The sequence below is a fragment of the Neodiprion lecontei genome, chromosome 4, assembly GCF_021901455.1.
Source record: "Neodiprion lecontei isolate iyNeoLeco1 chromosome 4, iyNeoLeco1.1, whole genome shotgun sequence".
Lineage (NCBI taxonomy): Eukaryota > Metazoa > Arthropoda > Insecta > Hymenoptera > Diprionidae > Neodiprion > Neodiprion lecontei.
This window is the reverse complement of record NC_060263.1, coordinates 18708247-18726067: the sequence shown is the minus strand read 5'-3', so window position 1 is coordinate 18726067 and position 17821 is coordinate 18708247. Positions and strand designations below refer to the sequence as shown.

Sequence of the window (17821 nt, the reverse complement as noted above, 5' to 3'; positions counted from 1 at the left end):
TGTGTCTGTGTTTTTTTTTTTTTTTTTTTTTCCATGTAGATACATACCGTCAGGTATATAACGCTCGTTATCTTATTTATTCATCAAATACGATTTTTATGTGTATATATATTTGTATATATATATTTTCCTTTTAACTATTTCTGCGCGTTATTCGGCGTGCTATGTGTATAATATAATATGTAATAATGCAAAGATGATGCACTGGGTGAAAAACATGATTGTTCGGTTCAATCGGGACGAGAATGATTAATCAATGAGATAATTAATTGATACGGATTTTCAACGATCGACGTTAAACGTACCTTCGTCTACCGATTGAATAATTTTTTCCTTCCGTACTGCCAGTTTCTGATATATATGATATATATCAGGTACGATACAATGATTTTAGAAAATTGCATGTGGTTTTTTTTCAATTTTTTTTTCTGTTTATATAGATATTCGTGGAATAGAACTGTGCATAATAATTTTTGTAATGAATTTCAATTTTCTAATACTACATTGCGTGCCGAACCATTGATCGAAAAATGATCAATGCATATTATATACTATATATTTTGATCTACATGTTCGCAAAAAAAATTAACTTCTCTATAATATCTCTCACAAAGTTCTCTCGAAAGTATTTCGTACGATAATAAAGTTATGCATAATCTGGGCATAGGTGTAATGATTACATTAACAATATTAATAACAATAATAATGATGATGATGATGATAATAACAATAATAACAAGAACAACAATAATCATACTAACGATAGTGAGAAACTGATTAAATTATATTGATTACAAGTGAAATTGATTGATTACATATAACTTATAATACGTCACGTTAAATGTTAATATTTGATATAATACGTTAGATTTCTGAGTGCTGAGAATATCCAAACGGTTTTCGAAAAGTTTGGTTAAGGATAAAACTATGTATATACGACTATATTTCTGCGTGCAAGGAAGGACGTGCGTTAAAATTTGGGAAGATTAACTTCGACTATTGGAATTGAAGCTTGCTGCAATCAAAATCAAAAAAGTCAATTATATGGATTTTAGAATAATGATCGAATGAACAATTTGAGATGGTGAAGCATACACGACGGTGAGCGAAATTAATAATTGTGTTCTTTTCCTCAGCGACAAAAGAACCGCCAGCAGAAATAGTTTTTCTATTCTTTCTCCCACTACTTTTGCAAATACGATCGTATTACAGGGAAATTATGCAAATAACACCCAATATCGCGTTAAATAGCTGACTCAATATGACGTGCGAATAACTATAACGAATACAATGTTAGGTATAAGTTTGCCACTATTTTAACATATATGCACATAATCGTACGCGTGTAATTTTGTATAAATTATCTTCTATGAAAGTGTAGTAATAATTATATTTTAAGGTATAATGGATCATATATACGTATTATTATATATATTTTAGTATATATCTTGGTAATAATATTAGTAATAGTAATAATAAACCTTACCGTCTAAATTCCTAACTTCAATATGTATGTATGCCATTTATTCATATAATAATAATTTATGTATAATAATATTCAATGCATTGTATAAGTTACGTAGATGTTTTGGTACTGTTTTCTAACTCGTTAGATTATCATTGTCGTTATTATTATTATTATTGTTATTATTTTTCATTTCATTTTTTATAACTGGATAAAATTCCCTCAAATCAATTTTAATATTTTCCTTTTTTTTTTCTTTACCCCCCACAAAATGTGATCAATCTAGACAAAAAATCATTTCGCGATGATTTTCTCGCGATTTTAATCAATGATTACGTTAAAAGAAAAATGTTATACACTCCGTGTCGTCGGACTATTTTATAACACCTGCGTTCACAGAATGTTTATAATATATATATCGTTTATTTTTCTATAGGTACTCGGTTCGTCGATCGTTTGAGAGTAATTTTTATAATTTAATAATTATACACGTGTTACTTGAATGAATAATACTCGTCTAAAATAATAACTAACTACGCGATAATAATATTATATAATATCTGTAATATTTATTTAGTAAACGGTGATTAATATATATATATATATATATATGTATGTTTATATATATTTTATCAAGCTGTCGAAGCTATATTTTATCATGATTTTTTTTATAATCGATTAAATTTTCGGTTTCCTTCCTCATTACTTTAACACTGTTATTTTTATTCAATTTTTTTATTCATTCGTTTATCATTAGCATTATTATTTTTCACCTCCTTTTATTCTCTTTCGAATAATTTTACAAGTGTAATAGGTATACATATCCATACACTATATATATATATATATATATTATATATATCATTTAACATTATCTGTATGTAGTTATTCCACGTAAAGCTTAGACGTTTTTTTAATAATAATTTATAACGCTAGTATTTCAGTTGCTGGTAGATTTATCATTGTATAGCGTAGTAATTTACGTTTTATAATGTACTATAATTGATTCTGTACTGTCAATCGTAATTGCGGAATTTTTTTTACCGTCATATTATTACGCTCGTTCTGCTACATTCGCGAAGCGGAAGAAACACGAAGGAAACAAAAAAAAAAAAACGCAATTCATCTTTGGTAAAATGCATTTCCAACAAATTCCGATGTAATGTTCAATAGTCACGCGTTGCGGTAATCATTTACTCGGAAGAAAAAAAAAAAAAAAGAAAAACTATTGATCCAGATTTGTTTACTAAAAAATGATAGTGCATTTTATGAAGTGAATATTTCCCAATATTTCGAATATTTGTACAACAACCTCGGATGATTTTAGTTCGTTGTTTGATGAAAAATCGCATTATTTATCCAATCCTGATCGTGAAATCCGTTAAAAATATCTCGTCATTTGCAGAAATTGAAGTTACTTTATACGAGGTTGCAATAAATAGATCGTCTCGTCTGAGTGGAGATAATAAAATCTGCATTTCGTCGATGCCGTCAGATTCGAAAATCGCACGAAATTATTCACGTGGAGGGTCTCTGTGTGTATTTTATGCAGGTATTCCCGTGAATTATTACTCACCCAGAGACCAAAAGAGAGAGGCAATTTATACACGTATATATATATGTATATATGTATATAAATATAACCTAACAAAAGGTGAAAAATTCAACCGAAAAGTGCAGGCGCATGCGGTATAAAAATCACGCCCTCATCGACGCCTGATTGAAAATCCAATAAATAAATGGAGTGCAGCAGTCGGCACTGCTGCTTCTGCTTCTGCTGCTGCTGCTGCAATTAATGGCGCTGCACGGGGGCAATTGGTTTAAATCGTTTGCAGCGAAATTATCGTATCAATCTGGCGTCGAATTCCCGCAGAATATGCTTTTTGCATTTTATTATATCGACCGCTGCGCTCATTCGTGTTCGTTTATTATTTATATAAGTACATTAAGCGCGATGATTTTATTTATACTGTCACGACGCGTGTTTGTGGTTTTTTTTTTTGTTTTTTTTTTTTTTTTTTTCATTTCGTTTTACCGACTTTCTCTCGTTTCATTCATACCTATGAATGTGTTTTTTTTTTCCTCTCAATTCGATACTTTTTTCTTTCTTTCATTCTTCTTCTTTCTATACTTCTATACTTTCTATATATATATATATATATATATGTATGCATGTTATTGTATTGTAATCGTTATCGTTACAATTATCTTTATCGCGTTATCATATTATATATAGTATTTTAGAATGTGATCCTTCATGAGAACTGATTATACAACTACGTATCTTCTCAATGTTTACAAGCTATGTTATTATTAATAATAATATCATTATTAGTAATAGTCAAAGTTGCGTATATTTACAAATTTATAATGCAACGAAAAAATATACCTATTATGTACTCTAATAATACCAATAGCAATAATAGTAATAATGATATTGACTAGAAAGAGCGAATATTTATTTGAGGAAAACGAATGATGAGAGAGGAAAATGAAAGAAAAACCGCAAGGTTCGGATAAAATTTCGTGAATTTCGTTGACAAGTTTTAATATTCGCAAAATAAAAAGGCTCGCGGTGTTAAACGCTATAAAATAAAGAAACAAGGGATAACGTATTATAATTATTATTTATATAATTATTGTTATTGATATTTGTATCCGATTCTCCTTTGTTCGTTTGTTTACCGATCACAATACACAGGACAGCTAAAGTGGTGGAAGGTGGGCATGAAGAGAACGATGAAATGAGATAAAGGAACGTGAAGTCTGAGTGGATGAGAATAAGAAGAATAAGAATAGGAAGGAGAATAAGAAGAATAAGCAGAAGAAGAAGAAGAAGAAGCAGAGACGCTGGGTGAGATGGGGAATTAATCACGGTCTGTTACCGCCCGCGGTTGTTGTTTATGTACGGATCCCTCGGAGCAGCGTTATTAGCCACGAAGATTGCTCCACTGCTGAAGGAAGAGGCTGAGGAACACTGCCAAGGCGCACATGATGGCGCTGGAAGTGGACGACGACGATCCGGGGGCCGAGTTGCATCCATCTTCCCGACAGCAGTATGTTTTAGTGCTCCAGGACTCTGAAACATTGATAACGCGTCGGCTCAATTCGGGATATTCGGGGCAGAGGGATTCGGGGTTGCGAATTCTCGGGATTATACCCTGGGAATTACTCACCCTTTTGATTCGGACGACTCGCCCTACGAAACTGGAAAACTATGGATGTAGACATATAGGTATCCCGAGAAAATGAGAATCGATATAAACTGCATCGCTCCCCATTTACCTTCGCTATCTTTCAACTATCAGCCGGTCTTTGCAAGCTCACCCTTTTGATTGTTAGGTAGATTCATTTCGGGACGAATTTTTTTCCACCGAGTAAACGTACGAGGAGAATTCCGGACACAGATTTCTTTACCGACATTTACCGACACTTGAGCCAAGAGACAAACCCTTTCCTAAAATATTCGGCGGTAGGGGATATTTCCACTCTGATTGACTCCATCGATCATCGGATCGTTTCGTTGCTTACGTAACCTTACTGACTATTTACCCCGCATTACCATAGTTTCAACCCTCATCGGACAGAATTCCTAGTCGGTAAATGGCGGCATAGGAATCTCTGTTCAGAACTCTCTACTTGTATATCCACTCTCCCGCGTCGATGCGAGGTGATGAAAAGTGTCGAGGAAGCTGTAGGTTGGTAGGAATCGATACTGTTTGCAAATTTTATTGCGAGGCTGAGGAATTATGAGTATTTATCAATTCGTTGTTAGGGTAGAAAACTTGTGAGAATCGTTAACAAAAGTTTGGATATTAAATGGGTTCAAAACGTTGCTGCAAAATTAAGTAGGTTTGCTTCATTTCATTAATTTCAGGTATTCCGAAGACCATTTTCTACGAATTGATTGAAACGGATTCCATTTCTTTCTTTCAGTTGTCAATTCAATTGCTACTTGACGATTATAATCAATATATTGATACAATGTTATAAATCAAATTTTGAACGATGCTAACATGATAAAAAAAAATGTGTATCAGTGATAATTTTTTTGACAATAGTCTTCTCCTTCTTAATATAATAAGGTAATGTAGAGTGAAACCGGATGAATATACTAGATTTTTAACAATCTTGAAGCAACGTGAAATGTTCAAACTTCTTTATTTACCATTCCAGTATTTTGTACTTTTGTATTTCGAAGAGACATTCGTATATGCTTACAAATATAACAATTATTTGATAAATACTCAATGCGTGAGTATCTCGTGAAAAATTAATGACATCTATCCATATTTGGCCAGTCAACTTACTTAAAACAAGAAAAAAGCTCACAATGAAGCTTCAGGTAGTGTGTCAATGGATATTACAGTTTGGTATAAATGATTTAAAAAATTTTTATTTCATTTGTATGAAACTTAAAAACTACAAATTTCATTTGTATGAAACTTTAATGTTTAATAATCTCAGAGGGATTGTCGCCAACTAATTGATATAAATCTTAATCTAAAACAAAAATAAAAGTTTTATGTTTACGTTAGTACCTGAAAGAAAGACAGACAGAAATATTTATTTAAAAATTAGAAAAGAAAGATATTTTTGGCGTTATTATACTTGATGATATCATATCTATAAATAGAGATTGAAATTGAATTATGTAGAAGGTATGTAAGAGTAACGGATCCCGTATCGTCCCGCTAGTGTCCAGGACAGGGTTCATGCGTTCATTTTTTAATGCCTACAGAATGAATTATACAGTTAATTTCGTTCCTGAATGAATAATCTTCTCAAAAAAATAACTTGAAACAGAATTTCCCCTTAAATTTTGCGTTCTTTCTCGAGTATAGATATTGTTCCCACTTCGGGAGTATAATGTTTAATTGATGAAGAATGTGAAGTTTACTTTTCAAGGAAAGCGGATCCATAATTTCGGTATTTTGTGTGCGTAATTTTTTTCCAGCCTGCAGTGTATATACCGATCTCCGAAAGTCGCTTATAACCGAGATTAGGCAATATTAAGATCCACCGTGATTAAAACAACCGTGAAGGTTACTCTTCTGGATGGAGTGAAAACAAAAAATCAAAGAAAGGCTCGTTACTTGCAGGTCAACCGAGCAGGCACCACGACAATTGGCATAAATCTTCTTCCGAAATCGAGATAAAAATGTTGATGAAGGTGTAATTATACAGCTCTGCAGGCCGACAGGGTAGCCGCTGCTTTCAATTACCCTTATTTATGGCGCCACTCGCCGTGAAGTAAAGTGACAGTGCCGGGTAATGGCGTTTAAAAAAATTAAACTGAGCAAAATTTCATCCGGTACATCCTTGAAACAAAAATTTAAATATCGGTGAAATCACAAGAAAATATAGTGCAAAATCGGTACTTATTTTATGCGATTGTCGCCAACCGACAAATCAGCGATTTTTGATTTGTCTTCCGATATGAAAATGCATTGTTTATTTACCATGTGGCTTCTTTTCCTTTATTAAACATTAACCTATCTAATTCATTGTCAGTGTAACCGTTCCTTTCATTGCCTCGTAGAAGTGAGAATCAAGTTCGTAAGAGTCCTCAGTTTACAGTAAAGAATTTGTCCACCTATAAACGAACCCCGGTTACGTCGTACGAACTTTGGCGAATGAGTCGCACGCGTGAGGAAGTTTAGAAAAGAGAACGAGAGAGTATGACGAGGTGTCTTCCTTGGTTCTCGCTGACCCGTGAGCTCCGTAATGCGGACAAACAGCTTGGAAATATCAAGTCGACCGAAAGTTCGTGCGAGCCTACGAGGTGGTATCGTGGTCTCGGCATCTTCTTGCGGAAGAGACGGCCAAAGGACCGTACACCAGGAGTGCACGGTATTGGAAATTAGATACCGATTTTCGGTACGGGTTTCGTATTCGGTATTTTCGGTTAACCGAAGTATCGAAATTTCCGTAAATACCGAAGTACCGAAATTTCGCTAGAATTTAATCTACAAACATCGTCGAAAAAAGACTAAGAAAAATCTGTATTGAACTGTAGTAAATACCAATAATCTGAATAGTATTTAGATTATCAGAAATTTCGGTACTTCGGTACTTACCGAAATTTCGCTATTTCGGTATCGGTATTGACAGAAGGTTCCCATACCGATAAATTTCGAGGAAGGAGATACCGAAAAAAATTCGGTATACCGAAATACCGTGCACGCCTACCGTACACGCACACCAAAAAAAAAAACCCGTACTCGCGTCTGGGGGTAACGGATTTCGCGCGTTCGTACTGCGCATGCGCGGCGGCGAGTACGCGCATCGAATAAAACTGCTCGAGCGGAGCAGAAGCGACCGGCGCCTCGGCAGTCAGTGTGAAATCGAGCTCCGAATAAGTTGGGTGACCGGACTGGTTCGTCTCCACAAAATCGGTCTCAGTGATTATAGTTTTCAAAGTTATATTTTGCGGTAGTTCGATTTGCTATATGTTTATCAGTTGAATGAATCATGTTATTCTTCCGGAAATATTAAATTATCACACGCAATAGTAACAAAAAATAGCACAACACGAGTGACCATGATTAAGATAAAAGATAGTCATAATAGATACAATTAGGTTTTCTGGTTACAGTTCTAGAACTCGTTTTCATTTTGCGCCGTGAACTGTATTACTTTTCGGTTATTGTAGAAAATGAAAACAGTTTAAGACTGTATAATTACTACAGACAGAAATGTTTGTATAAAAAACGTCACTTCTCCCGGTTTAAGGGAAGTGTGCCCTCACGAAAAAAAAAAAAACCCACTTGGGTGTAAAATTCGTACCCCCAACTCATGGATAATGCTAATTTCCCATAAGAAAAAAGTTAGGGGTACGAATTTTCACCCAATTTGGGGTTTTTTTCCGTGAGGGTGAAGAGCAAAATAATTCTCCATCAGCTGACTACATTTTTTCGTTCGTTATTTAAATCTGAAAGGTCGCGAAGTATTCAGACAATCACAGTTTTGAATCTGGAAACTGTGGAAAAGTCGTAGAATTTCCCAATCCAAAATTAGTGTCAACCCCGTCGGTGTAATCAATGCACGAGATACAGGATCTCTGGGGATGTCATTTTGCTGTCCTCTTGGAGAGGTCGAAGCGACCGCCGATCAAAAATCGATGACATTCAATCGTTTCCTAGTTATTTTATCCCAGGGTCACTGCGTGCCTCGCCTATAAGGCGCCGCTCTGACAATCGAATTGACAGATTGTGTTTCTCGGGCAGCTCGGGTTTGACACGCCAACCTGTAACGCCGAAAAGTGGGTACCAACCCGTTCTTTCGAATGACTGATCTGGTCCCTCGAGACGCCGACAACACTTTACCGAAATTGCACACGTTCCGAGATCCAGAATCTTTTATGAGGAATGTACTGCGAGTCGTGCGGTTTTTCCCATGTCCCGATACTTCGGTACCTTCGGTTCGTAATTTTTTTCCGAGAAATTTTCGGTTTGAATATTGAAAACACTAAAGGCAGGTTTTTATTAGAATCATCAATCTACTTTTTATGCTTATATAAGATGCAATTTCACCGTTCTACCCTCCGTTTTCGATAAATCGATGTTAACATTTTAGCAGAGAAACCTAAACAAATGCAACAAAAAAACCGTAAACAAATCGTATGCCAGTTTATTAAAATTTGTAAATTTTCATCGTACAATTATATGATAATTGTAAGAGAATCATGCAAACTTTCAGAATGTTTAGTTTGGTCTTTAAAACTGGATCTGATCCTTGTAAACTATTTAAGCCACAGATCTCTGAATACTCGTCAGCACTAAAATTTCCCAGTAAATGAAATTTTACAGGAATTTTCGATACAATATTTTACGCCAGGTTAAAAATCGCCTTACAATTGCCAAAATTTTTACAAAATCCCCCCCCCCCCCCCTCCCCCGGCGAGAAAAGAAAAGAATAAAAAAAAAAAATTGATACGTGCAGAATGTGAGATTTCAAAGTGTCAAAAAATCCGCGAAATTGCAAAAGATTCGGCAGAGTTCTGGAAGAATAAAAAAGTGTCGTAACGCGCGCGTGATTTCCAAGTATACGTATATCACGGATGAGGTAAAAAGTGTGGGAAAAGGTTTCACGGATGGTTAACTCGCGGATGACGGAGGCGGGTTCGACGCCATATCCCCAAAGCCTCCTCCTAACCAAGCTAATCCTTATTTCATCCCTGTCATCTTCCGCGAATGACATCCGCTGCGTTACCTGCCACCTGTTCAGTCTATCATAATTATAATCCCGCAGTATTCGCGTAATGTTTCACGGTGTCAAGCTTACACGAAGAGCATTTCACAATTTCACCCCTGGTTTCGGATCCGCAGGTGAGACCCTGAACTCCTCTTAAGACCGTGAACCCTTCAGAAACGAACAACAGCAACCAGCTGCTTCGGAAATCTTTCTTTCGCCGTGCCGTTGGCTCTGATTCAGGTGGCGAGTCGCCAAAGCTCCACTTAAACCTTGATGGTTGATACTTGGATTCGAAGGATTTGGACACTGGCTATCGGCGTTAGAGAACGGAATCGGTCACTTCCCAAGTCATGAAAGGACTCCGAGTCGATTTTTACGACGGATGGTACGAAGCACGTATGGACCGAAATCGACGAATGGTTCGCTAAGGGGATTCGAGTATAGACGGGCATGAAAGACTGAGTGAATTTTGAGAATCCATTCGACCGAGCTTCTTTACGATTGTCGTATTTGTTTTGTCGATCGAACGCGACAGTCTCAAATTTTTATCGAAAGTTGAATGTCAACTTGAGACGATTGCTATTTTGGCGAGAAAACTAAAATCGGATTGTGGCAGAGAGGATTAACTGTAAAGGAATATAGTTCGCTTCAAATTTGAAGTAAATCGGTCGAGCCGCAAAAAATGTCACCGAGCGAAATTATTGGCGTTATTGTAATTAATAATGCTTTTTATCAATTGATTGTAGGAAGAAAAAAATATGTGAATGAAACTCGGTCTATGTGAATCAATAAAATCTCCATGAATTTAATAATTCAATTTTCAATAATAAATGGGTTGCATTGTCTGAATAAAAAGTTGGAAAAAAAGAAAAGTCAGTCTACAAGCTTTCCATCAATGTTATTTGGCTGATAACTAGAACTTACATTATGATTAAACTGTGGTGTTTTTACCCAATCAGTAATCAATCAATCAATTTCAGGCTTATCTTTTTCTCCATAGAGTTATCCAGAGAATACCTGAAAAAATCTCACAAACAGTTATTTGCTAACAAAATAAAAATATATTTTAGTTAGTATGGTACGGTTCAATAAATGTTCGTCGGCAACAACATTTGAGGATTATAACCACACCGTGGTATACGATTTTGCAAATGCTTTTCAGAAAATTTGTGGTAATTAGATCATCGAGTAAAATGACCCCAAAACGTTAGAACCGTACGAAAAACACCGGAGTTTAATCATTTGGAAGGTCCCAATTACTCAAACCCTTTTCTCAGGTTGTTCGCATCTTAGCTTAATTGTGACATTCGACTTTTCTCACATTTATTTCTATTACATTAAACATAGCAAGGATGTTGTTTCGTTCATATTCACCATTATCAACACAAATAACCCTGCCGGAAATTTTTCCCAACTTTTATTCATACTGCGTTCTGTTCCTGCTTTGTTGATTTTTGATGAAATTGCCGGAGTTTTTAGAGTCGGAAGGAAATCGGGTTGTCCCAGAAACGCGAGGATACGGGAATTGGAGAAATACGAGCTTACCTACAAGCCGGGTATTTCACCTGGCACGGAGGTCCATCTGTGTGTTCAAGGTATTCCCCGTAAATCAGAGCCTTGGTCTCCAGGACCTTTAGTCCTTGTCCAGCGGATCGCCTGCGCAGCGCAGGTGTAACGGGGATGAAAATTCACCGCGCAAAAAAACGGATGAGATATAAAAAAGCTCAGCGTATCGGATGGCCGGCCAAACCCCTTTCCGAGTTTCGACGCGGCCAACGTGACTCATGTTTCAACTCAGTTTACGCTATTCTGCAGGATGTATACCTTGTGTATAGATAGCTGGGTATCTCTCTACGCGGTTTCGCCAAGGATGCTGCCCACATAAATTCTTAATCTTGCTGGTTCTACTGTATCATGCGATTCGGGATCTGACCTGCAGGTATATTGCACTCCATGTTTTCCATTATTGATTAATTCGCGTTTTTCCGGGGGCTTTTATTTTTTTCTCTGCTCGGAGCTTCTTCTACTTTACAACGCTACGTATGTTCAGGTGAAATCGTCACACTGAGAGAAATTTTTAGTTACGGTTACCGCTCAGTCCTTGACTACTTTCATTTTTTACCACAATCGAAAAATATAGTTCTAGGTAGAAAATGAAAATTAGTCTTTTAGTTGTTACCAGAAAGTCCAGTATCCGTTACTATTCTTTCTCGTTACGGACACTGTTAATAGATTTTCTTGCAACTGTTGCGAAAATTTAATGCTTGTGCAACGATAAATTGACGTTAAAGTCTTATTTAACTAAAAAAGTAGAGTAAACCGAGAAAACTGATTTTGTGTTGCAATTGCCAAAAAAGGATCGACAGTAGCGCAAAATGATTACGTGTACTTCGTTTTTCGTAATTCCAATAATATTCAAACAGTTTTTTTAACGATACCTGTTTTACTCAATTTTTCTAGTTACTATAAGAAATGAAATTTTTCTCAGTGCACTTGCCAGTTTGGGATTTTCCGAAATTCGGTAAATCCTGACGCGGCTAAATATTTTCAGTGCAGGGATTTTGGAAATTCAACTCTTTAAAAATTATTCCATAGCTATCAGATGGTAAAAACCTCTTTTTTAGTCTTTTGTTAGGATAATGTTACTACAACCTGAATCTTGATCTTTTTTTAACAATGCAATATTTGACATCATACTATAGACAATTTTTGTATCGTCCTGGATTTGTAAACTAGAACTGTTCGAATTATAATGAAGATATTAATTAAGGCGGGTTGAATTCAAGCTATCGGCGAAAACAATAGCAATAATGAATCTAATACTGAAATTTAATCGAAAATTCAAAATTAAACCAATTATGTAGTATAATGTATAATACCGCATTTCACGTTATAGGAAAATAGAAAAACAAAGCCTGTACGATGCGTAAACGTATATTCCAAACTTGAAAAGCAAATGATAATAACCGCAATAGCAGCGATAAACGAACAAGTGTATTACTAAACTTCGAAAGTAATAAACAAATGCAAAATGAAAATGTGAAAAAAGGGGTTTGATTAAAAAAATATTGACCGCGGTGGATTCTTTCGATTTTAGTATTCCAATACTTTTAAGTATTCATTAATGTTTAATCGCGTGTAACGACGGATCGATGCCTGGCCGTGCAGAGTAAAGTGTCTATTCTAGCGGACGAGGGCCTCGACATGTCGGCCAGCGACCCATTATTTTGAAGATGGATTTTCCGCACACCGAAGGACCGGCTGGCGAAAGATTTACTAGAAGAATAAGAGGAAGAAAAATAGTGTTTCCCACCCTGTAAATGCTCGATCAATAAGAAGACCGAAATTTCAACCTCGGACTTTTCGCAGGTGCACAAATGGCGAAATGATTTATTTCAACACCATCCGGTTGGAAAATAATTAATCGTTTACTTTCTTACGAGAGAAAGTATAGATCTGCTCAGTTTTTACGCGTTTTCAATGAAAACCCGTAAATTTTCATTTACCTCAGTAACAGCGGCTGTTTACACACAATGATTTTCTACACGTAAAAAATTTTTTTTAAAAAGTGTACGTTACTCGACGAGCAATTTTTGGGTACGATTTGTATCGGAATGAATGTTTTCACAAAAATCGCCTTCAAAATCACATTATTTAATGTCTTGATTACTATTAAGTATCCACATAAAAAAAATTCTGCTAAATGTTTTTAAATATTTTATAGAGATTCGCTTTGACAAATGTGATTTTGTCTGATAGTATATAAATTTCAATCATTATTCAGGCTAATGCGCAACATTAGTTGAGTGGAAATTTTTATTATTATTAGACTGGGTTTGTGGAGTATTTAAAGAAAACCAATGAATTGCTACACTATTTGATATAAATACTGATCTTCAAAAAAGAAGAAAAACCGATCACCATACAAATCGTGTATATTTAAAAAAGGTATTCATTTATTTTTATCTGGAATACGTTAAACTTACGTTATAAACTTATTATTCTCGTACCAGTTCCTAACTTATTATTGACGAGCGTTTAAATTTTCAGAAAAACAAGTAAACCGTTCCTTGTACTTGATGTTCAAAAAGACTGTATTTAACGTAAAAATTCTGCTCGTCCATCTTCGACGACGTTGTAAATCCGCTGCAATATCGCGTTGAGCCGTTGCGAAAGAGTTGTATCCTTTAGATCTCGGAAGATTTTTATTTTTCCCATATTTTTCAAGTCTGCAGGTTGGAATTTTCCGAATGAAAGAAACCCCTGGCTTTCTTATATAATATAAAACGTTTATGGATATTCCAGGGCTTTTCGCAGAGAATTTTTAACATCGATGCGGCCGCGCTTTTCGCTGTATGCAAAAGCGATGCAAATCCGCACGTTACACGGTACACGAAATTCCCGATAAAGTCTCTCTTTTGCAAGAATTTCTATTCGCTACTTTTCGCCCTTTATTCTTTCGTCACTCTTTTGACTTTTCCGTTTTATTCGCTTAACCATATTCCAAATCTTACACAGCCGTAAGTGCGGCTTCGCAATGTCTTACGGATGCGTTTCATTTCCGCCCAACACGGAAATTCTCATGAATATTCCGCTCAATTTTATATTTTTTTCTTCGGTAGTTGATAAAGAACGATTTTCTTTTTTTTTTCTGGCTTGTAAAGTTGACGCGAATTCAACTGATTAAATGAAAGACGGTGTGAGGTCAGTCATACATACCAAGTAGCTGAATTCTTATCTGCATAACCTTTGCAGATATCATTACTAAGAAAGAAGTAAAAATACGACCTAATTATTTCAACATACTTTACTACTTATGCGTGTTATCTCGAGAAGGGGAAATTTTTGTTTTCATCAAACGTTCCAATTCACGACTGTATTTTAATGCGATCCGATTCGCTTTAATCTAGGAAATTTATTCAAGTCCGCACGAATAAAATTATACGTTTTATTCCAGAAAGCCAATTATGATTATTATTATGTACAATAACTTGGAGTGTTAAAATAATTTGAATATATATTCAATCAAATGATTTTATATCATTTCGCTCAATTGGATGTCAGTAAATAGTGATCAAAATTAATATGAAGACAAGAATAGGAAGGGGGGGGGGGAGGGGGGAGTTAATGGCTCGATTATTTTCTATTATCAAACTAACCTTTCTGTTGGCATTCCGGTACACAGTCTCGAACAATGGAACCCTCGCTGACATATTTCTGAAACAAAAGAGGAAGAATTACATCGTATCTTGTGATTCAAAATTGTACACATTCTAGTTCAGTGCGGGAAAATTTTTTCTTTCAGTTTCAGAAAAATTTGTTTGAAAAAACGTATAAAATTCTTTGTCAGTATTTATGAGGCGGAGTTACAGTTTGCACGAGCTCGCACGGAGTTCAAAATATACAAAATCTTGACCGTAATTATATGCACGTTTGATAAACGATTAATCGAAATATCACCCGGCTCTAAAAGGATGGAACTGGATATTCGGTCCGCCAAAAATCGATACTTTTTAATAATCTCTCTGGAACAGTTTCTTTTACTCACTATGGAATTCAATATTCCCATTAATCTATTAAAATCAATATCGGTGCGACGTTGTGAAATTAAATATTCAACGTTGCGAACGTATAAAAAAAAAAAGCGGTTCAATGGATTCGAATGAAATTACAGTCTTCTGAATATACCGAACCCTTCGTAGAATAAACGTGGTAGTACTAGTTTTACAAAAATTTTTGAGAAATTTAAAATAAAACAGCGATATCTAAGCTTTAGACTTTTCACAATTGCAGTATTTTTATTTTTCTATTCTTGAGGATATCTTCGTAGCTTGTGAATATAATTATTTGACATGCGTTATCCAATCGATTCATTTCACGCAACGGGGCAAAACCGATTGGCGAAATTGAATCTTGTGATTAACAGATTACTCAACGTCAAGGTGTAAGATTCTATGTCATATATATGCATATAGCCGCGTGCCGAATCTGCGGTATTAGGTCAGAATCCTGAAAGCTCTCGCGAAACTCGAGCCGAAAACTTTGGCCAAAGTTTCACAGCTCGAGCCATGTCTGAGGTGATTGCCTTTCCCCTCCTCATTTTGCCCCATGCGATGCGAACCTTCAAACCCGCCTGATCTTATTGTGTACACGTCGAGGCGGATATGCCCTCAGCACTCCGGACGCAGTGCGTGTAACATTCAAAGCCAATTCCGTCAAGTGTCGATGCGGAAACGAACGTGAAATAGATACCTTATACTACGATCAGCAAAGCTTGCAGAGGCGATATTTGCCAAGCTTTGTAAAACTGTCGAAACATCGCACCTGGGAGGAATATCTCTGTAAAATTAGAAGTTTTTTTCCTTTCTTTCACCGTTAACGTGTCGAGGATAAAGGAATTTTTAACAAGGCTAAAAAAAGCTCAACCCTAAAGGTTGAATGTCACTTTTTTGCAATTAAATTTTTGTCTTCTAATTTTTTGCACATTCTTCCGTCAGAAAAATATGACCCAATGTTTATTCTGTTGTGAAGAAGATTTCTCAGCTTTCCGAATGTGATATGCATTCTAAGGCAAATGGTTAGAAGCTTTTTCTACATTTTAACTCCTGTACACGCGAAAGGGATGAAAATAAATTGCATCCTTTGTTTTTCGTTTTTTTTCTTCTCTTTATTCTTTGTTTTATGTGAGAATTAGGTGAACGTTTTATGGTATATATCCTGAAATTTTTCGAGTGGGATTAAAATGGGATGGTAATCAAATCGGTATAAGTATTCTAAGGATCTCGAGTTTCTTTTATTTGTACATATTTTCAACATCCCTGGAATATTTATACCGATTTAATTATCATACCATTTTCCTCCTTTTTTAAAAGTAACAAAATATACGACAAAATGTGTACTTGGCCACAAAAAAAAAAATAAAAAATATATAAATATCCAGTTTTCATCCCCTTCTCGTACACAGAACTGAAAATGTCTAAAAATCATGTCTTTTTTTGTTAGTTCCCGAGTATCTAATGCGGAATGGCTTTCTTCATATTCGCCAAGATCAGGCTTTTTCGCTGAAAATGCATATTCCATCGGTTATTTTCAACTGCTGGATACGCTAAAAGTTTGACGATAAATCCTATCCGTGATCCCATTTTGGAAAGTTGACATACCCCGATTTAACCGTAATTTATTTGATATACGCAGCTGCGAACAATGCCGGATGCTAATGTATCTTATTGCCGGTTTCATGTCGTCGTAATTATCGCACTTTATACACACACAGAACAAATTTATAACATTCATGCGCAGACGTGTGTATTTTGTTGAATTACGTAAATCTACGTCAAGCCAACAATAGATGGCGATATAGTCCCTGGATCTTTACTTCCGTTTTCTTTATTTCTTCTTGCCCGAGTAAATAAACTCCCCTCGTCGGAAACCCTTGTCCCATTGTTATTCGACACTAAAAATCAAACGCAGTTTTGAAAAGTGGAGAACTTTTTCTGTCGCTTCAATCAAATTTAATTAATTTTTTCTTTCACGTCAGTTAGCTGCGGTTTTTATCAGGATCCAGTGATATTCAAATTCGAATAGGTATTTATTTACGGTATAACAAGTGAAGTAGTTGGTTCTCATGACTTATGTGTTATCCCGAAATATTCATGAGTAACAACGTAACGAGATATGAAAAAGCGTACGGAACTTGAAGTGTTTCATGTGCATCCGTGTACATTCAGAGGTTATAATAATACACTCGAGTCGTTTGGCAACGAACTCAAAAGCTGAAGCTAATTCAAATGAGATTGCCGCTCCGAGAGTTCTCAACGAGCGGGAAGTTGGACTTGACGTTAATTCGGGAACGATCAAGACAAACGAATATTGTAGATATGTATACATATCTCTCTTTCTCTCCCTCTCTCTCTCTGCTTCTCAGCTTTGTCTAACAACGAATTCTTGTCCGCGAGTGTGTCTTGCAAGTGAAAATATAATTTCGTGTAGTTTACGATTCTGAAACGTAAACCGGAAAATTGAACGATCAATACACCATCCGCATTCATTTAATTATATTCAGCTTACATTTAATTTTCATATTTATAATCTGTTCTCGAAGTTCGAAAGCGTTTATTCAAGTTGAATGTATAATCGTTACCCGAATTTCCTAATTCTCAT

General features: G+C 35.6%; 1 protein-coding gene across 1 annotated transcript in view; it reads right to left on the bottom strand.

Annotated features, from left to right (window-relative positions):
- The window catches only part of LOC107226657 (lymphocyte antigen 6G), a 64267-nt gene continuing 46446 nt past the window's right edge, over window positions 1-17821 (bottom strand). Inside the window, exons 4-5 of the mRNA XM_015667542.2 lie at window positions 14821-14878; window positions 1-4544 (exon numbers count right to left, since the gene is read on the bottom strand). Of these exons, the coding sequence (XP_015523028.1) occupies window positions 4396-4544; window positions 14821-14878 (207 nt within the window). The 3' untranslated portion in view covers window positions 1-4395. The remainder of the gene's footprint in view (window positions 4545-14820; window positions 14879-17821) is intronic.